The sequence below is a fragment of the Molossus molossus genome, unplaced genomic scaffold, assembly GCF_014108415.1.
Source record: "Molossus molossus isolate mMolMol1 unplaced genomic scaffold, mMolMol1.p scaffold_m16_p_18, whole genome shotgun sequence".
NCBI lineage: Eukaryota > Metazoa > Chordata > Mammalia > Chiroptera > Molossidae > Molossus > Molossus molossus.
The window spans coordinates 853,405-875,745 of NW_023425353.1; the positions used below are offsets into that span (position 1 = coordinate 853,405).

The 22,341-nt window shown below is 46.0% G+C and overlaps 1 protein-coding gene across 2 annotated transcripts in view; it reads left to right on the forward strand.

Annotated features, from left to right (window-relative positions):
• Positions 1–15,256, forward strand: part of SHQ1 (SHQ1, H/ACA ribonucleoprotein assembly factor) — a 123,887-nt gene extending 108,631 nt beyond the window's left edge. The window contains exon 11 of one of the 2 annotated variants that reach the window (XM_036267348.1): positions 14,734–15,256. In XM_036267348.1, coding sequence (XP_036123241.1) covers positions 14,734–15,241 — 508 coding nt within the window. In that variant the 3' untranslated portion in view covers positions 15,242–15,256. The remainder of the gene's footprint in view (positions 1–14,733) is intronic. The other variant, XM_036267349.1, reaches the window with a different exon arrangement.
• The last annotated feature ends 7,085 nt before the right edge of the window (positions 15,257–22,341 follow it).

Genomic DNA, 22,341 nt, shown 5'->3' on the forward strand with positions numbered 1-22,341 from the left:
GTGGCAGACAGCCACCATATCTGGGACTCCAGCAACCTGGCTCACACTGGTTGCCCCGCCCTGGTGATTCCCTGAGGCCCCGCCCCACCCAACTTTCAGGCCCATCCAAGCTATTGCCATAGGATTGGCCTGTCTTCAGGTTTTTTAAAATTCTTTCAAACGAGCAGCATCTGGTCTCAGCGAGCCCCATACCTCTCATTAAGTAATACATAGACACAAACACAGGGAGGAAGCCAAAATGAGGAGACAAGGAAACAGGTCCCAAATGAAAGAACAGAACAAAACCCCAAGAAAAGAACTAAGCAAAATGGAGATAAGCAACCTAACAGATGCTGAGTTCAAAATACTGCTTATAAATGATGCTCAATGAACTTAGAACCTCAACGAACTTAGTGACGGCCTTAAGAGCATAAAAAAGGACCCGTCAGAAATGAAGGAGGCACTAACTGAAATAAAGAATAATTTACACAGATTCAGTAGTAGAATAGGTAAAGCCAACAAGCAAATCATGGATTTAGAGTAAGTATAAGGAAGCAAAAAACACCCAATCAGAACAGCAAAAAGAAAAAAGAATCCAAAAAAATGAGGATAGTGTAAGGAGTGTGTGGGACAACTTCAAGCGTGCCAACATTCACATCTTGGGGGTGCGAGAAGAGAGAGAACAAGAAATCAAAAACTGCCCTGGCCAGTTTGGCTCAGCGGTTAAAGCGTCAACCTGCGGTCCGGAGAGACCCGGGTTCGGTTCCCGCTAAGAGCACGTACTTCGGTTGCAGTTTGTCCCCAGCCCTGGTTGGTCATGCGGGTGGCAGCCACTCGATGTGTCCCTTCACATCGATGTTTCTCTCTCTCTCTCCCTTCCTCCCTCTCCCTCCCACTCTATCTGAACAAAAAATGGAAAAATGTCCTCGGGTGAGGATAAAAAAAAAAAAAGAAATCAAAAACCTATTTGAAACAATAATGGCAGAAAACTTTCCTAACTTGGTGAAGGAAGCAGACATACAAGTCCAGGAAGCACAGAGAGTCCCAAACAAGATGAACCCCAAGAGGCCCACACCAAGACACATCATCATCAAAATGCAAAAGGTTCAAGACAAAGAGAGAATCCTAAAAGCAGCAAGAGAAAGGCAGCTAGTTACCTACAAGGGAGTTCCCATAAGGCTGTCAGCTGATTTCTCAAAAGAAATTTTGCAGGCCAGAAGGGAGTAGCAAGAAATATTCAGAGTGATGAAAAACAAGAACCTACAACCAAGATTACTCTATCCTGCAAAGCTGTCATTTAGAATCGATGGCCATATAAAGAGTTTCTCAGACAAGAAAAAGTTAAAGGAGTTCGTCACCACCAAACCATTATTATATGAAATGTTGAAGGGTCTTTTTGAAGAAAAAGATAAAATATATGAACAAACAAAATGGCAATGAATACATATCTACTGACAATGGAATCTACAAACAAAATGAACAGGCAGAACAGAAACATTCTCCTAGATACAGAGAACATTTTGTTGGTTGCCAGATGGAAGGGGCGTTGGAGGAATGGGTGAAAAAGGTGAAGGGATTAAGAAGAACAAATTGGCTGCTAGGCTGACAAACCTCAAAGGGAAGGGGGCTTTGGGAGGTGCAAAGAAATAAACCAAAGAACTTATATGCATATATGCATAACCAGTGGACACAGGCAACAGTGTGGGAAAAGGCAGGAATGGGGCGGGAGTGAGGAGGAGGGGTTCAATGGGGGGAAAATGAGAAACATTGTAATACATTCCACAATAAAGATGAAGAAGGAAGGGAGGGAGGGGGGAGGGAGGGAGGGAAAGAAAAACTAATAATATATATTCAGAATTACCTTTCTGAAATGCAAAATAAAAATGGGAATTTTGAAACTCCTCTAGGTCCAAGGATTTTAGATAAGGCATTGCTGACCTTAAATTGAATTTAGAGATTTGGGGGTAGATATTTCATTTGAGCAAATGGACAATTATTTAGAAGGGAGTCGGCCAGAGGCATGAGTGGGGACATTCCAGTGAGAGGAGCCTGATGGCAGAACTCGGGGCAGACGGAGCCCGGGCGCTGGAAGAGTGCTGAGTTGCTCTTACGACTAGGACGCTTACGTGACAAACCCAAAGGAGTTGATTAGTGACACGATCATAAATGTGGAACATGTTTCAGCCTTTATTACATCTACCTGTGCATGTGTTGACACGTGCATGGGTTTCCTAGAAAAGACAGCCCTTGAATTACAGAATTTATTTGAAAAATGTGACTATAATGTCCAAATCACTAGTCATTTCACAGAGAAATGTTTTGGTAAAACATACTCCTCTGTTAAAAAATAAATAAAACTGTTAAAATCGAAGCAAAAAAGACTCAAGTTACTGAGGTCAACCAAAAACAAATTTTCCTCATCTAGGTTTCTTACAGTAATAATTCTAATAACAAAGAACCTGAAAACTTGATCTAGTTGTGTTTCCCTCTGAGAGGAAAGGTATCTTTGTTGTTACTGTGTAGACTTTAATTGTAATTGCAAATATAGAATGAAGTCATAAATCTTTATGCTCATTTTTTTAAACTATCTGTTTTGAGAAAGTAAGCTTTATTCTGTAGTACACAAATTAGATAAAATTGCTCACTTTGAGCAAAATTTTCATACAAATGATATAAAGACACTGGAAGGCTCATTTTCAGAGAGGCTTGGACCAGTATTAAAAGGAAAAATATTTGAAAATCTTATACTTAGATCAGAAAGTTCTAAGGTTGGTCTGCAGATCAGGTGTCCTAGGAAAAGGGTGTGGTGTTGCAGTCCTGACAGTCTGCCCAGCAGAAAGTCCCACGGTCCTGTGATCCTGTGACGGACACCGTCCACAGCCCCCCTCTGGCTCCAGCGCCTCTCCCAGAGCACATGTTCACAAGCCTGAGACTTTGTGCACAGGACTTGTGTTTGTCAGGTGTGGGTTTTTTTAAGCTGATCTCTGTTGAAATGTGCACAGATTATCAGCATACGAATAATGAATTTTGATAAAGTGAAAACACCTGTGTAACTGCCACCCGGCTCAACAACTAGGCCTGTTTAGAACTTTGTAGAACTTGTGTGTGCCTTCATTCACTCATTATTTTTGTGAGGATTTTAGGTCAGTATCGATTTTTGAAGGTCGCTTTGGGGCACCTTTAAAAAAATCTGGCAGATTGGCCTGAGAGCATTAAATCCTAAGAAGGAGCAGTCAGCAGTGCAGCTATGGAAGGGGCATGAAGTGGGGAAGTTGGGGAGATGGGATGCTGAGTAGATTATAGGTGGACATGTTTTTTGACCACTTTCCTGCTTGCCTTTGTCGACCGGCCCTAAGGCACAGCCATCGTCAGGTCTCCCTGCCGGGCACAGCTCTCCCTGTCCAGCAGGAACATGCTCGGTACATCTGAATGCTGGGGCTCCGAGGCCTGGCTCCCCGGTAGAGCGGAGGCCCAGGAAGTAATTGCCCTTACTCTGTCAGTGAGGTGTATGGATTGGCTCAGCACGGAGTTGTTTGTGTGAGAACACAGAAGGGCGCAATGGGCCTGCCCCTGGAGATGGCACTTCGTGTTAGGACCAGCCCTGTGAGGAGCTGTGTCCCATGGGTTGTGTTATACCCCTTTGCCCCCACTTTTCCTGTAGGAAAGCAAAGGTTCCAGACTTTCTTTAGAGACCATGTTGACCGTGGTTCAAAGTGAGTGGGACGAGGCAGAGCTCATGTGATCATGTCAGACATTTAATAAGCCAGGAAACCCAAAGCAGGGAGCCCTAGTGTGCTGTGTTAATCATGTTCTAAAAGGATTGTCGCTAAGAAACCAGACGGTCCTGCTGTAACTGACTCATGCCGCTGCAACACGCGTTTAAGAAGACATCTCACTGCACCCTCCCGTGAGTGGGTAAGCGCTCTGAGCTGTAGGGGTTTGAGCGCACCGTGATGTGGAGAGCTGCCTGCCGCAGCGTGTCATGTGCTGCGCATCTTCCTGTCTCAGTTTGTGAAAGCAGCATAGCTCACAAACTTGATATTTTGTAACCAAGGAAAATTTTAGCATTTAGAACCAGCATATGAAGAAGTAAGCACATGTAACCACTTCCCCAGTCCTCCTTTCTCATAGTACGCCAGGGAACTTGGAAGCTGTCATTTTCGTTCTGCTTTCAAGATGGGAAAGTGGAGACAACAGGGACATGTTTGAAAATTTAGCCAGAATTTCCACTTCTTTAGATCATCATTGTAAGACTCAATCCCAGCCGGTGGTCCCTGGCGTCACAAATGGCTTTTGGGTAATGGAGATATTGGCACCATCAGCCTTCAAGATGGCTGGTAGGGTGTGAGCCAGCGTGGTGTGTTTCCCCAGTGCCCTGCCAGGCAGATACCATGTTCTCTGTCTTGTGATGTGATATGGCTTGGAACGCATCGCTTTAAGTAGACTGTCCTTGTCAGATTCTCGGAGGTTTATTTCAGCTGAGTCCTGAATGTGCCGTGCAGCCTGGGCCCACTGGGGGGATGTACCAGAAAGGGGGAACAAGTGCACAGGCCTGTGGCAAGGATGCGTTGTGGCCTTGGGTGGAGAGAGAGTAGGGAGTGGGGCTGGGGCAGTTACCTGGACAGGAATGGAGGGTGACCCCTGAGAAGAGGCAGGGGCCTCTTCCTCAGTGAGGGAGTGTGGATTTTATTCTAGGTGTTCCAGGAAGCCTTTGCTGGTTTTTCAATATGGGAACATTATGACCATAGTATAGAAGTGCTGTTGATAATTTTGGTGGTGTCACTTTTTTCAATTGTAAAATCAGGAACCTGTATGAGATATTTTCTAATTTATGTTGAACTCTAAAGATTTTGATTCCGCCCTGGCCGGTTTGGCTCAGCGGTTAGAGCGTCGGCCTGCGGTCCTGAGAGACCCGGGTTCGGTTCCCGCTAAGGGCACGTACCTCGGTTGCAGTTTGTCCCCGGCCCTGGTCGGTTGTGCGGGTGGCAACCACTCGATGTGTCCCTTCACATCGATGTTTCTCTCTCTCTGTTCCTCTCTCTCCCTCCCACTCTACCTGAACAAAAAATGGAAAAATGTCCTTGGGTGAGGATTTAAAAAAAAAAAAAAAAAAAAAAAAAAAAAAAAAAGATTTTGATTCCTTTGTGCTCCCCCCCCCCTTTAGTGTCCTTGGGCTGCTGGAACAAAGTCCACAAAGTGGGGCTTCAGCAAGGGAAAGGTACCCTCTCACAGTTCTTCTGGCCAGAAGTGCACACTCCAGGTGTTTGCAGGGTTGGTCCCTTCTGGAAGCTTGAGGCAGAACCTGCTCCCTGCCTCCCTCCCGCCTCTGCTGGCTGCCAGCCCTGGACTTCCCTCGGCTTGCAGGCATGTCACTGCACCGCTGCCATCACATGGCCTTTTCTGTTTCTGTGTCTTCACGTGGTATTTTTTTAAGACTCGGATACTTTTTTTTAATCCTCACTCGAGGATATTTTTCCATTGCTCTTTAGATAGACTGAAAGAATGCCCGGCCAGTGTGGCTTAATGGTTGAGCGTCGACCCTGCACCAAGAAGTCGCTGGTTCGATTCCCAGTCAGGGCACATGCCCAGGTTGTGGGCCAAATCCCCAGTGAGGGGCATGCAGGAGACGACCCATCGATGTTCTCTCTCGTCGATGTTTCTATCTCTCTGTTCCTCTCTGTGTCTAACATCAATAAAGAAAAAAAATTTAGATAGAGTGGGAGGGAGAGGGGGAGAGAAACATCGATTGGTTGCCTCCTCCAACCAATCCTGGTAGGTGATCAAACCTGCAAACCAGTAGCGTGCCCTTGACCGGAAATTGAATCTGAAGCCCTTTGGTCCACAGGCTGACATTCCAACCACTGAGCCAAACCAGCCAGGATGACTTTTAATTTTTCTTTCTTGCTTAGTCACAATCTGTAGCATCATTATGTTAAAAGAATTTAAAATTTGTAAAAACGGTATTTACATTTCATATTATCCATTAACATAAAACACCAAGAGTCATTTAATTTTAAACATGAACTACAACTTAATACTGAGATAATTAGGAATAAAATATTTTATGGACATACTTTTATGAGGACACTGGTTCCCCCTGGACTCATTGGATTTATAGCCCACATAACCTCGTGTGACCTCAACTTGCTTGTATCTGCAAAGACCCTATCTCTAACTGATCCCATGGTGAGGTTCTGGGAGTTCTCTGTGACAGGAACCCACACGCTTCCTTCTGCTGCTGTCTCTCTAGCAATACCTTTCTCGTCTTGTGGTCCTGCCTCCACTTGCTTACTGGATTCCAAGCAGCCACGTCATCTGAACAGTCAATAGGACAAAGGACAGCAGCTCTGTCACAAAACACCGCTCCCTCTCACAGGTGACATGTAGAATGGTGTCAGAGCTGTGCACGTCTGACACACCCAGAGCGCTGTGCTCCGTGGGTAGTTGTAGAGGAGAAAATGGGTTGAAAAGATTTGTTTGTCTCAGCCTTGGACTTCTAAGTCCCCATTTTCCCATATCCTTTTCTGTCCTACAAAGGTTTGTTTTTGTTGTTGTTGTTTTATTTAATCAGCTATTTGGTTTCATTCAAATTACTTTATATCTTCCTTTGAAACCATAAATTAAAGCGTGTGTATAAAACAAGATGACATGATTAATCATGGGGGTAAAAGAAGGGAGGGTGGCAACAGAATGAAAAGGGCGGAGCTCCAGGTACATTCATTGTGCCAGGTAGGTCCCAGATTTGAAGTTTCTGACACCCCACATGAGAAGGGAGACCTTTGAATAGCCCAGATCCAAGAGTTTCATGGGGCAGGTTTTGGAATCTGCTCTGAACCCTAGCTTTGGGGATTAAAACCAAGCACATTTCAGCAAAAGCAGTTATGCTGGGTGGAGGAGGAATAGATGGAAATGTGTCGAATTTATGGTACATTTCCATATTTTCTAATTTGATTCAGTCTGTTAAATGCAAAACAATTTCAAGGGCTGAGTGGATTGCATTTCTTTCAGACAATTCTTTATAAACATTGTACTTTTCTCAACCTATTCATCACCCTTACCCTTTTACTCTTAGACGGATGTCGGTGGTAAGACAAATGAACACATCTCTAGATTTGGATAAACCTGCATGCACAAGAGGCCTACTCTTTCGTGTGTAGGATAGCCAGAGCAGTTTTTTTTAACATAAACTCATTTACTAGCTCTAAAAATATGTGTGTGTTCCATTGAGCTCAGGGGGTGCCCAGGCACATTTGCACGTGTCTGCGACATGCTCGCAGGAACTGCGGGGCCGGAGTTCCTCTCCTCGCCTCAGCTCCGCTGCCTGCACCCTGCTGCCGGGAGGGGCTTTCCTGCTCAGCCCCGCCAGCCGCTTACATTTGAGGTTGAAAGAAGTGGTTATATAGTTGTGAACTAGGAGAAAGATGTGTGGGTTTACAAACGTATTAATATATGAAAAATAAAAAGTATTCTTCCTGGGGGCCTTTGGAGTTGTCTTTGTGTTAATTTGACAACTTCTTTGTGCCTCCATGAGTTGGTTTCCTCGTTTGACCAATAGGAGAACACTGGTACCTGTCTCAGGGTCGCAGTGAGTTCTGAGTGAGTCAGCCATACCAGTAAGATACTTAGAAATGAGCCTGCCACAGAATCACTGCTTGGGAAGTATGAACTGTTTCTGTTAACTGATGCTGACAAGGAACCTCTGTGCCTGTAAGTAGCACCCACGAAGTCTTTATAATAGCTGTTGGCCATAATAACTTAACTGTCATTCAAAGGCATTTAAAGGTTTTATTCCTCTCATTTTTTTAAATCTGTAGTCCAGTGTATCAAATATACATTAATGAACTAATTAGCATATATAGTAATGAACTAATGAGCATTTACTTTTTTTCTTTACTAAAAGGACTAGAATTCATAAACTTAAAAAAAAGGCAGTGCTATAATTATAAAATTGTTGAATTATCTTTCTGAAAGCATGTATTAATGTGATTATATGCTACTTATAATTACCTAAATTTTTATGAAACCGTATAGATCTATTTTGTGATTTTTAAGAAATTATCTTAATGTACTTTATAACATTTCAAGACAGAAGTTATTTTCTGCTACAGACTTCTGGGAAATGGTCAACATGTCCTTAAAGAATGGTTTGATACTGGTGGTTTCTAACATTATTCATCTCACATTGTATCTATCTTACACCTGTCATACCACAGTCAAATCGACTTCTCAACAGGAATTAAGTAGCATTGTCGTTTTCAACTATCTTTTTCAAAGATTAAATAATTTCTGTTATTGTCATAACAACTGTTCTGGTAAGTATTTGAAAGAGTATAGCCCTTCAAAAATTGGAAACTTTGGGATTGAGATCTCGTCCCAGCTCTTGCTATGTAAGTCCCTCAGACTTAGAAGCTACATCAAAACAGCAGCCACACCAGCTTCACTTAGAAAAAACAAAGGGTTTGGGATAGGTGATGTCTGTGCTCCCAGCAAAAACAAACTGCTAGAGGATCTGTAGCGCCACCTGTGTACATTGTGAGCGGAGGGTGACCTCACTTCTTTGTCCATAATTTTCTGTGCTTAGAAAGTTACAGAGAGAAGTGATAGAAGTCAAACACAAACATACTCCTTGATGATCAAGCATCTTAATAAATTTAGTCTCAATTCTTACATATAATTTCCTTTTTAGCATCTTTCTCAGCCTTCCTGCCGGTATTGTTGTTTGACCCCTTGTTGAGCGTTGGCATTGGACAGTGCAAATAAGTTGCAAATTGAGCAAAAGGTCAAGGGTCTCGCAAGGCGGTGTAAGGAACGTGGGAGCTGTGCTTGAACCACACAGAAATACTGACAGTGAAGCCTGGCGTCGATAGTTGAAGAAGAAAGCTCTGCAGTAATAGTGACAGTAATGGAAAGTCTTTTTTTTTTAAAGTCACATGATTGACTTGAGTATCACATGGTTGAGACCCTTGAGAAAACTGACTATGCCCTGGATGGTTATCTGTGAAAATTCCTGTATGATTCTGTAAAAGTCCATGATGATTGTCATATGATGATATAACGTGATTTTGTTATAACAATCACAGTTACAAATACAGCTAATAATTTGGTTCACTCTGTTTTTCTTGAGAATTAGTGCACAGTTGCAGTTATAACCTACATGTTAACATTGTCAAGTATTTTATAAACTTATTTTTGTAGTTTGTCATTTCTTTTCAAGGTGAAATCTTAACCTTTTTATCACTGTTTACTATTAAATTTTGGCTTCTACTTTATGGTCTTAATTGTCGTCCATTAATGAGCATCTTTACTATCTACTTATTCAGCTGCGGGTGGTTTTCTGTGTTGGAGAATGTCCCCTCAAAATTGATGTCCTTCCCAGAACCCCAGAATGTGACCGTATTTGGAAATAAGGTTGTTGTAGAGGTCATTGATTGTTAAGATGAGGTCATACTAGAGTAGGATGACCCCTTAATCCAGTATGGCTGGTGTCCTTACAAGGAGAGGAAAAGAGACACATGCAGAGAGGAGATGGCCACATGCAGAAACACACACAGAGAGAACGCCACCGCACGACAGAGGCAGGGCCTGCTGGATTGTGAGAGCACCCGCAACTAAGAAAGGCCTGGGGCAGATTCTCCCCTCAGAACCCAAAGGAACCAGCCCTGTCAGCACCTTGATTTTTGCCTTCTACCCTCCAGACAGTGAGAGAATACATTTCTATTGCTTTAAGCCACCAGTTTGTGGTAGTTTGTTATGGCAGCCCTAGGAAACTAAGACAGGAATCTTCAGAAAATTATTCTGATGCATGGACTAGATGTTATTTTTCATAGCCTAGACCCACAGAATAGTATTAAGTCGAGTTGGAAAGATGGTGAAAAATTATTTCATTGGCCCAGATTCAATATGGCTTAAATAACTCTTAATCTTGCAATATTTTCTATATTGAATTAGTAGTTTATTGTTCAGAGAGATTGATTGCTCCTTAAAGACTGAGCTGGAAATGTTCTCACTATTGCAGAGTAATGACAGGCTGTTTGCGTTCATCTGTGCATCAGCTGGTGTTTCCTTTTCATGCAACTGTCAGAGAAGAGTTTCACTAGCAGCTTCTACTTAAAACTAATGATTACTTTTTAGATTGGGCTACATAACTGTGTTTTGGGAAGGAGATTTTGGAGTTTGGAACTGGTTCTTTTCAATAAACAGGAATTGTGATTATATGTCATTTTCATCAATTCCCTTTAAAAAGAAAGATGATGAACTGTTTGTTCCCAGATAGAACCTGAGATTGTGTGTGTGTGTGTGTGTGTGTGTGTGTACACTTTGAAACTAAAAGGCCAAGTCGTTGTACTCCGTCATCTAGTATGAATGTCTCTTGAATTGCATCAATGGTGCCCTATGCTACAGTATCAATTGCTGGCTCTTGTGGCGGTTTGTCATGCCTGGCAGGTTAGCAGGTTTGGGCAGAGGAAATGAAACCTCGTCAGTTACTATGAGATTTAGTAGACTTGCTATTGCAGGAAGCAGTGAAAAGTTGATTGATAGTTTGAGACAAAACTCAAGAGCAAGAAACAGGATGTATGCTTTCTATTTATACCTAGTTTTCTTTTTTCTACATTTCAGGCCTCCGTTTGCACTTTGGGCTGTTTCATAAGGGCCATGGATCCTTTTTTCCCCTCAACTCGGGCACCAATTATAAAATAATTGAGGAAACTGTATATGAGCTCCACGTGGAGAAGGCACACACTCAGCTCTTGCTCTTTCATGTAGTTATATTTACTGGTCAGAAAGCAGTTTCTAATTAAAATGTTTTTCTAAATAGAGTATTATTTCACGTATACAAATGAAATGAAACTTTTTTTTTTAAAGTTACATGGTAGAATGACATTTCCAAAAACTGTCTTGGAAAAACCTGTTTTGAGTATAATTTTATTAAAATATGACAGTATGAGTCAATTCTCCTATCTCTTTTAAATGCTAAATCTCTTTATTCTGTAATAAATACATTCCTGGCAGATAGATGTTTTTTCCTTAGACGTAAAATATATACTATAAGTACAACTAGTAACTCAATATGTGTTTGTTGACCTACATCAGAACATACCTGGTTTCTGTAGGCATTGTGTTCTGCTAATATGTCCTTTGACAAGACTTGACCTGAGCTAGCCTGGTGTGAGCGGGCAGTGAAACCACTGACTGCGTCCGCGAGGTGCTTCCTGAGGTGGGAGGCCACCCCAGGCGCCGGCTCCGGGATTGACCAGGGCTTGGGACCAACTTCAACTGTGCCAGTGGTTAGAAGATCAAAAGGCCACCTTTTCATGGCTGGATTTTTTTTTTTCAAACACACAGTGACTGCTAAGTGATCTGTGGAACATAATTGAATAGAAACAAACCCGACTTCATTCTTAAGACTATTAGGACACATTCCTCACCAATGATATTTTGAAATTTTTAAACCCTTTGTATCCTAGCGTTCTTTAGGGAGAGGGTTCAGAATGCTTTCTTATGAGCTCCGTGTTTCTGTCCGAACCTTTTTCATTTAGAAAACTAGCCAGCATGTAGTAGGAAGAGTGGGATAATAAGAACTAGAGATGGATTGGGGTGGTGAAGAATCAGAAACAACTATATTAATCATTTCCTACATAGCTTATATAAATGGGTCACTTTTCACATATTTTAGTGCTGAAAGTGAGAAACAGACATTTTTCTGACGGATAAAAATTCAGTCCGCTAGTAATAGGCATGGACTCCTGTTTGGGTCACAAGGCTCGTCCTAACCACTGTTCTGCCCATCAGAGCTGACACTTTTTTGTCCCAACATACATGGGGTATGCTTTTCGAAAAGAGCCAGGATTACAGGTGAAGGACTTGGAAATTCCAAATGTATACTATTACAAATGATATACAACATTGTTATAGTAATAACAAGGATCAAAATCGTTTCAACTTGAGTCAACTTATCTACTATAGTGTTCATTAATATCCACCAAAATAATTCATTTTTTTTCTCTTATTCTAAACCTCTGTAGTCAAAGCTTAGATGTATATACTTTAAGGAGTGGCAGACTTGGAACCAACTCTACGATTGCTTAGCTAAAGGTAGCAGTTGTAGCTTCTTTGGAGAATTCTGGGCCTGTGCAGGTCAGAACTTGCTTATTTGAAAGATGCTGATAGAGCTGTAGTTGGGAGGTGAAGAAGGTGGTCTTGGAGGCGGAACCTCCCGGAGCCTAGGCGTTCATGGGGCCGTTCCTGGGGCCGACGCTGCAGCGGCCGGAGCACTGAGGTTCCCAGCCCTGACTCCTCCGGGAGGTGATGCCCAGCAGGTCACTAAGCCCTGCCAAGCTTCTGTTCATCATCTGTGATGTGGGAATAAACATGAAACTACTCATGGGGGTTGTGCAGTAATGTTCGTGACACAGATTCCTTCGTGTATTGTTGAAAGAATTTGTCATGACTGTTAAAAATGTGAGATGTATGGTCTCACGTTTAGTGAAATAAAAGCTTTTATTTCTCACATTAGAAATTCTTATTTCTAGTATAACAGTTTAATATGAGACATTGTCTTCTTTCCCAAGGTCATTGCTCTTTGTCTCTTAAAGCCAAGTCACTGTGCAGGCAGGACCTCCTTCAGTGAGAAAGGCCATGAGCTGCTTCTCAGGCGGACAGAGCCTTGGGAGACAGATTTCAAACTGGCCCACTAGCTCTGACTGAACCCGTTACCACCATATACACGTATGGTGGACATCATCTACAACTATCCTGAACATGGATGTAAGTTATATTGCAACTATCTTACTCTGTCAGTATTAAAGCTTTCTCAACTGACCAGAGTTCACCCGGGGTTGATGGCCCTCCGGTGAATCAGTTCCTGGCTCCTGCAGACCTGCCGGTGCCCTCCCTCCCCTGGCCACCTCTCCTGCTCTCAGCTCCAGAGACGAGGCCGCACCGAACCTCAGTCCTTCCTCCAAGCCATCAGCTGCCCCCAGTACCTCCCGCCCGCCCTCGGACGCAGCTGCAGTGGAGTGTGTTGTGATGACACTTGTGGAAAGGCAGCAGGGTGGAGGAGCATGCCTACACAAACCCCTTACTGTGCTGAATATTTTGGGACAGAGGAGTCTCAAACACACGTTGGCCCTGGGATGAAAATTACCACTCCGTTCAGTGCTTCCCTTTGCGGGATCTATTCTCTTCAGCTCTGTTGGAATGAAACCTCCTCCTCTCTGTGGGCGGACGACACCTTCACAAATGAATGTATCTTGTGGACTCACCTCCTCCAGTTTGTCTCAAAGCCACTGAATGTTTTATACACTTATTTAATCTTTGGAGTTAGACTATTTTCTTTTTTAATATGTTTTTCATTTTTTAGAGCGAGAGACAGAAACATTGATGTGAGAAAGAAACATTGATTGGCTGCCTCCTGCACGTCACACACACACACACACACACACACACACACACACACAGTCTCGAGCCAGAAACCGGGACCTCTCAGTTCATGGGAGGACACTCAATCCACTGGGCCACACTGACAGGGCACACAGACCGTTTTCACTTACTGCCTCCTTTTTTCAGTAGTCACATCAGATTTTCCTGTAGAGAATACTAAAGACAGCTTTTGGAGAATTGCAGATTGTTTTGTGTTGCTTCTTTCAAAAATGAAAAACAACTCAATACTTCCAAGTTAATGAAAAAGTTTATTTATATAACATAATATGACAAATGTAGAAAAATATCCTCTGAAATAACATGCAGTGGTCTTCTGATAAACATTGAAAACACTATGCTACTCTCTACTATGCTTTTTCTTTTTTGTACATTTAAAACTTTTGAATAGGTATTAAGTTCACATGGGCTTAAAAATAAACAGTATCTTGATTAGCCCACAGAGGGCTTTATTCCTCGTGTAGTTGTACTTTCCTTTGTATGGATATGCCGTAATTATTCAACCGGTCCCTTACTGATGGGCATTTGATTGTTTCCCATTTTGGGGTATTAAAAAAAATGCTGTAGTGAAGAACTCTGTGCCTGTGTTGTATAGTGTGTGCTAAATGCTCGGACGTGGTGTTGCTGTGCCAGGAGCAGGTACGGTTCCATCCTGAGGCTGTTGCAGGTGCTCCCCGAGGGGTCGCGCTGGTGTGTCCCAACAGGGCGCACAGGCACCTTCCCTCGCAGCCTCAGCAGTGGCTTCAGATGTTTGGATTTTTGCCAGTTTGATAAGTGAAAAGTATATCTCAGTGTGACTTCAATTTGCATTTATCTTACTTGACTGAAGTTGAATGTCTTTTTACAGATTTAAGGGGCATTTGTGTTTCCTTCTGTGAAAATTGTGTGCTCACGCTTTGTCCACTTTACTGCTGGGTTATGGAAATTAGGCCTGTGCTCTGCGGTAGGAGTTGCAGAAATGGTTCTCCATTTTCCATCAGCCTTTGACTTTAGTTGTGATGGCTTCTTTGCCCTACAGAAGTTGTTGGTTTCTATTCACTGAATGTATCCATCTTTTCTTCTGTGGCTCCTGCATTTTGTCATGGCTGGAAGACCTTCCTCTGTCGAGGATCATAGAGGGAGTCTCCCATGCTTCTTGTAGTACTTGACTAGCTTTGTTTTGCCTTTATATCTGATCTGTTTGGGGATGTATCCTGCATGTCACATGAAGTATGGGTCCAGCTTTATTTTGTGTTTGCTTTAAGCAGTGTGTACCCTTGTTGTCTGCAGGCCAATTAATGAATAGCCTTAATATTTGTTCTTAAAATGGTTTTCAAGGTCCAAAAAGTTGGCAGCTCTTGCAGAAGCCTTGAAAGAAGTGTCCCTGACGAAGGCCCAGCTGGGCTTAGAGGTGGAAGAGCTGGAGGCGGCCGCCCTTCTCGTCCAAGAGGAGGAAGCCGCAGCGAAGGCGTCCCTCTCTGCATCCGGACAGCGGACTCCCTCCTCCAGCTCCGAGGCAGGTGACTCGGAGGGATCGGACAGCAGCACGCCCCCTGAGACTGCAGACTCGGCCTCGGAGCCAGAGGGGCTCACAGGGGGCGAATCTGAGGGAGTCGGCTCCTTCCAAGATCCCTTCCTTGTGGAAAGCAGTGCCCTGCTGGTTGATGGTGGTGGGGCATGTGGAGCCTCGGCCGTTCTGAGGCCTGCTGTCCGTCAGGGAAAGCCCCTGGCCTCTTCCCAGGGCGGTGGAGCAGCTGGGCCTCTGATCGAGGAGCTGGGGGAACACCTGCAGGCTGTGGTTCAGATCCGCGAGCCTGAGGGCCGGCAGGCTGCAGAGGGCCGCTGAGTGCTTCCACCCCTGTTGAGAAGGGGGTCAGATTTGGTTTTATTTACTGACTGAGAAGTCTTTATTTTTGCTTTATACTTTTTCTTCGTGTATACAGCATTGTTTTTCAATGAGCTAATGTTGATAACTTTTAGTTTCCTTCCTGAAACTTTAAAAATGAAGTTGTAAAGTATTTTTACTAAAATGTAATTAATATTTGAAGATGAAAATAATTCTTCCAGAGTCTCTAGAGTGTGGAGCCATTCATATTTTTAATAGCTTTACCAAGGTACACTTGCCACGCAGTGAACTACACGTACCTAAGTGTGCAGTGTGATCAGTGTCAATGTAGATGTACGCACCAAGTCAAACCATCACCGCCGCGGCCAAGACACTGTACTTCCCATCATCCCCCAGCGTCTTCATGTCGCTTTGCTCCCCTCCCACTCCTACCCCAATAAAGCTACTAGGGATATTTCTGCGGAAGCTGTCGTGTGGACATATGCTCTGTTTCTCTGAGGTAAGTATCTAGGAGTGGAGTAACTGAGCCATTGTGGTAGTTATATGTTTAACAATTTTAAAAACTGCCAAACTGCTTTCCAAAGTAGCTGTACCATTTTACATTCCCACCAGCCATGTATAAGTCTAGTTTTTTCATATTCTTGGCATCACTTGGTGTGGCAGCCTTTTAAAATTTTACCATTTTAATAGGTGTGAAGCTGTATCCCATTGTGGTTTTAATTTGCATATGTTAAGATTATAATGTTGAGCATTTTTCATAGGCGAATTTGTCACTCACGTATCATTGGTGAAGTGTCTCTTCAGATCTCTTGCCAATGTTTTTTAAGCTGGGTGGTTTCTTATTTTTTAGTTTTGAGGGTTTTTATGAATTCTGGACACAACCCCTCATGAGTCATCTTTGCATGCCTCGTAATCTTCTGTTGGAATGCAGGCATTGTGGGCTTTATCTTGTTGGTACTGGATGTGTGTTATAAGTATTCCTTACTTTTGTTTGGGGATGTAGCTAAGTTACTTGGAAATGGTTTCATCTTTGTGGGTCTTGCTCTTGTAATGGATTGGGCAGGCCTGGAAGCGTGTCCGGTCTGGGACAGAGTGGTTCTCAGCCCTAAGGATAGGCTTCCCCATGCCGTATGAATTACAAGTTTTCTAGTCTCGCTGGGAAATAGTACCTGTGTGGGTGCTGAGTACTTTCCCCTTGAATCCTTTCCTGTGCTCATTCCCAGCCTCACTCTCATCCGCAAGCACTCGAATACCAGAGGGGAGCCCTCTCCTCTCGGACACTGTTCTGCACACTCGAGCTGCCTTGGTCCCGCTGAGCCCTCACCTCTGTCTCCTGAATTCCAGAGCCACTGGGCCCTGCTGGGTCGTCCCTGTCTGCGGCCTGGACAGCCTCTCGGGGCAGTGGTGAGGCAGTCATGGCACCCGTGATCATTTTCTGTCCCACAGGGTCACTGTCCCTGTTTTGTGTATTATTTCTGTTTCTAGTTTTTGGTTACTTCAGGTGGGAGATTAAATGTGGCCCCTGCTACTCCATCCTCATGGCAAGTATCAGGCTCATTCCTGTTTCTCGCTTGTCGGCCCCTCGGGAGTGGGGCCGTGTCTGTCCTGCCACCGCAGTCATCAGTGCCCTGTGCTGAGTGCTCCATAAACATTTGTTGAATAAATCAACAAGTTAAACCAATTTGCTTTGGGGAGGAAGTGTTATGCATTAATCTCAGTAGCATTTTTATTTCAAGAAGGGGTATGATCCTTTTACTCTGGGTTTATGTAGATGGAGAGTATTTGTATTTCCAACATAAATTCTAGGTTCTCTTAACAGGATAGTTGGGGTGGCTGTGCCACTGGACACGTGTGTCAGCTCCTGGGCCCTGGAAGAGCTGTGTCAGTGTGTGCGCAAGACGTGTCAGCGTGTGCGCAAGACGTGTCAGCGTGTGCGCAAGACGCCTCGGCTGCTGGAGGGCTTCAGGCCCACGCCTGTCTCACCTGCTTGCTCCTCAGCAGCACGTCCCCTGAAGCTAGTGAAACACACATCATCTCTGACTCCCCTCATCTGCTTCTACTAACATCACATTGAGCAAGTCCATTCTTGTCTCAACACTCAAAAGCCACAGAAAGTCTCCCCTCCATCAGTTTCTGTCCTTAGGAATCTAAAAAGTATCTACTTTGGTGAGATTGCTTGTCTTGGGTACAAAAACCTATTATTTCCTCCCTCAAAGAATTAGCACACACGGTCTTCCCGGACACCCTCGGAAGAGAGGCGCTCGGTGCCGACTGTCGAGTGTTGCCAGCGCAGTGCCCCTTGCGGCTGACGGGCTCTGCAGCGCCATCCTCCCCTCTGGCACTACGTCCTCTCTGAAAGGTGAGTGAAGAAACGGTCCGTGTCCACAGCCCAGAACAAGCCCAGAGGTGCTGCCTTTTTTTAAAACTAGGCAACCTGCCAGTTAGCTGTAGGGATCTCATATAACCATAGGAGTTTCCCAAAAGTTCCGGATGGTGGGAGAAAAATAAGTTGGGGAAGGAGAAGGAGGACACCTCAGTGACTGCCTGGCTGCAGCTCCGTGGGAGAGCAAGGCTTTGGGGTTGGCGAGGTGAGTTCGGGTGTCACCAGCCCACATGGGTTGTGCCAGCCTCTGCAACTCCCCCTTCATCTTGAAAATGGAGTGGAACTACTTCTGTTTATCTCACAGGGTGATGAGACTGTATGTTCAAAATACTTCATAAACGAGAAAGTAGTAAGCCAGCATATGGGTTTGTTATCGTTGACTGCCTTCCCAGAGCTGAACAGGGCTCTATTCAGCTCCTGGACAGATTGCTGGGGAGCTGGCACTGGGCAAACAGCCGGCCCCGGGAGCCGCTGCAGAGGCATGCTGGTCGTAGAAGTCTGCACAGCTCAGCAGGTTAGGGGGGAATATTAATCATATCAGTGAGTCACAGCGTGGCCCCACTTCTGGGTTTCATCGTCACAGACCTCTTTTCTGTGTTCCGTTTCTCCTCTCCCATTATCCTTGAAGAGTGATCAGTTTAGGTGCCAGGTACTATGCTGATACCATCTTTCAGTGGCACAGGGTTCATTTACAAATGAGTCAGGGCTACTCCATGCCACAGTCTAAATTGGTCGAGCAGCTGGCCCGAGGCAGGGGAAGGGGCAGTTTTCACACCTGCCGGTGAAAAGTCCACTTTGGTTCTATGAATCAGATTCTGTTACCAAGAATTGGGCGAAGGAGAGAAAGGGTCAAACTGTCTCAGTAGTGAGACCATAAAATTATTTTAAAGTAAAGGGGCTCCTGGATGTTTTGTTATAAAGAGATTTGTATTATTATATATCCTGTAACTAGAAATTGATCCATATAGTCAACGGTGAAAAAATAAACGTGAGTTCTCAAGTATGGAAGAAAAGTCCAGCAACTCTAGAGTTTTAAAAAACACCAAATCTTCGGGATGTATAAATGTAATCTTTAAAGATGCGGATATCCCTTTGTACAAAGTGATCAGTCATTGCACATCAGGTAAGTTGAAGGTCAGGTTCATAAATGCACATCTGACTGTTTGGCCAGTCATCTTCATGATATCCCCGATGGAATTTGTGTTTGTGATCTGTCTCCTGTCCAGCGGTTTTCCGCATGTGTTATATATAGTTTCAGCCCTACCAAGTGAAGGAAGCATTGATTGGACTTGATTTAGGCAGCAAGGGGCGAATGCAGGGGGCGTTGATTCATGCCTCTGCACTAAAGGGCACCATTGTCCACAGTTGCCACGCTCTGTCCCAAGCCGGAGAAAACAAGCAGGGACACGTGTCAGACAGACAAACGATTGCTCTGTCGCGCTGTCTGTGGGACCATTTGTTTCCCAGATAAGGAACTCGTGAAAAGTAAGCTAGAGGAGAGGATGGGTGTGGAAGTAAAGCACTGGGAAACCGCAAACGGGGTTCTTCTCCCCAAGAGTTGTCTGTGTGGGCTGCTCTCCTGTCCCCTCAGATGTCCATCTGGCAGCGACTGCCGCACAAGCCTCGGCCCCAGCCTGTCCCTAGTCCTTAAGTGTTCACAGTGTTGCGCTGTCTTCTAAGCTAAGGCAGGGAGACATCGCTGGCTGCTCTTGCCCGGGGCACATTTGGGAGGAAGCCGCAGGAGGGGTACATGAGAGCTGCTCACAGCTGTCAGGCCTGGAGTCCTGCAGTTTGACAGCAGCCCAGTACCCCTGAAGACAGCAGCCCCCGCACCCAGTGCCTCTGGTGGGTGACGTGGTTAAGGAATGTCTATATCTCTGTCTCCCAAACTGCTCTGTGTTTTACCAGGCACTGCTGTCTCTTCTTGTTGGTTTTCACAGCTGTACATCCTGACCTGGGCCCGAGGCTAAGGCGACTAGATTCCACTCCTGTGTGGGCCCCGAGGCTAAGGCGACTAGATTCCACTCCTGTGTGGGCCCCGAGGCTAAGGCGACTAGATTCCACTCCTGTGTGGGCCTCTAGGCTAAGGCGACTAGATTCCACTCCTATGTGGGCCTCTAGGCTAAGGCGACTAGATTCCCCTCCTGTGTGGACCCCGAGGCTAAGGCGACTAGATTCCACTCCTGTGTGGGCCCCGAGGCTAAGGCGACTAGATTCCACTCCTATGTGGACCCCGAGGCTAAGGCGACTAGATTCCACTCCTATGTGGGCCTCTAGGCTAAGGTGACTAGATTCCACTCCTGTGTGGGCCCCGAGGCTAAGGCGACTAGATTCCACTCCTATGTGGGCCCCGAGGCTAAGGCGACTAGATTCCACTCCTTTGTGGGCCTCTAGGCTAAGGCGACTAGATTCCCCTCCTATGTGGACCCCGAGGCTAAGGCGACTAGATTCCACTCCTATGTGGGCCCCGAGGCTAAGGCGACTAGATTCCACCCCTATGTGGACCCCGAGGCTAAGGCGACTAGATTCCCCTCCTATGTGGACCCCGAGGCTAAGGCGACTAGATTCCACTCCTATGTGGGCCCCGAGGCTAAGGCGACTAGATTCCACTCCTTTGTGGGCCTCTAGGCTAAGGCGACTAGATTCCCCTCCTATGTGGACCCCGAGGCTAAGGCGACTAGATTCCACTCCTATGTGGGCCCCGAGGCTAAGGCGACTAGATTCCACTCCTATGTGGGCCTCTAGGCTAAGGCGACTAGATTCCCCTCCTATGTGGACCCCGAGGCTAAGGCGACTAGATTCCACTCCTATGTGGGCCCCGAGGCTAAGGCGACTAGATTCCACTCCTATGTGGGCCTCTAGGCTAAGGCGACTAGATTCCCCTCCTGTGTGGGCCCCGAGGCTAAGGCGACTAGATTCCCCTCCTATGTGGACCCCGAGGCTAAGGCGACTAGATTCCACTCCTATGTGGGCCCCGAGGCTAAGGCGACTAGATTCCACTCCTATGTGGGCCCCGAGGCTAAGGCGACTAGATTCCACTCCTATGTGGGCCCCGAGGCTAAGGCGACTAGATTCCACTCCTATGTGGGCCCCGAGGCTAAGGCGACTAGATTCCACTCCTATGTGGGCCCCGAGGCTAAGGCGACTAGATTCCACTCCTATGTGGGCCTCTAGGCTAAGGCGACTAGATTCCACTCCTATGTGGGCCCCGAGGCTAAGGCGACTAGATTCCACTCCTATGTGGGCCTCTAGGCTAAGGCGACTAGATTCCACTCCTATGTGGGCCCCGAGGCTAAGGCGACTAGATTCCACTCCTATGTGGGCCCCGAGGCTAAGGCGACTAGATTCCACTCCTATGTGGGCCCCGAGGCTAAGGTGACTAGATTCCACTCCTATGTGGGCCCCGAGGCTAAGGTGACTAGATTCCACTCCTATGTGGGCCTCTAGGCTAAGGTGACTAGATTCCACTCCTATGTGGGCCTCTAGGCTAAGGCGACTAGATTCCACTCCTATGTGGGCCCCGAGGCTAAGGCGACTAGATTCCACTCCTATGTGGGCCCCGAGGCTAAGGTGACTAGATTCCACTCCTATGTGGGCCCCGAGGCTAAGGCGACTAGATTCCACTCCTATGTGGGCCCCGAGGCTAAGGCGACTAGATTCCACTCCTATGTGGGCCCCGAGGCTAAGGCGACTAGATTCCACTCCTATGTGGGCCCCGAGGCTAAGGCGACTAGATTCCACTCCTATGTGGGCCTCTAGGCTAAGGCGACTAGATTCCACTCCTATGTGGGCCTCTAGGCTAAGGCGACTAGATTCCACTCCTATGTGGGCCCCGAGGCTAAGGCGACTAGATTCCACTCCTATGTGGGCCCCGAGGCTAAGGCGACTAGATTCCACTCCTATGTGGGCCCCGAGGCTAAGGCGACTAGATTCCACTCCTATGTGGGCCTCTAGGCTAAGGCGACTAGATTCCACTCCTATGTGGGCCCCGAGGCTAAGGCGACTAGATTCCACTCCTATGTGGGCCCCGAGGCTAAGGCGACTAGATTCCACTCCTATGTGGGCCCCGAGGCTAAGGCGACTAGATTCCACTCCTATGTGGGCCCCGAGGCTAAGGCGACTAGATTCCACTCCTATGTGGGCCTCTAGGCTAAGGCGACTAGATTCCACTCCTATGTGGGCCCCCAGGCTAAGGTGACTAGATTCCACTCCTTTGTGGGCCCCGAGGCTAAGGCGACTAGATTCCACTCCTATGTGGGCCCCCAGGCTAAGGTGACTAGATTCCACTCCTTTGTGGGCCCCGAGGCTATGGCGACTTGATTCCACTCCTATGTGGGCCCCGAGGCTAAGGTGACTAGATTCCACTCCTATGTGGGCCTCTAGGCTAAGGCGACTAGATTCCACTCCTATGTGGGCCCCGAGGCTAAGGCGACTAGATTCCACTCCTATGTGGGCCCCGAGGCTAAGGCGACTAGATTCCACTCCTATGTGGGCCCCGAGGCTAAGGCGACTAGATTCCACTCCTATGTGGGCCTCTAGGCTAAGGCGACTAGATTCCACTCCTGTGTGGGCCTCTAGGCTAAGGCGACTAGATTCCACTCCTATGTGGGCCTCTAGGCTAAGGCGACTAGATTCCACTCCTATGTGGGCCCCGAGGCTAAGGCGACTAGATTCCACTCCTATGTGGGCCTCTAGGCTAAGGCGACTAGATTCCACT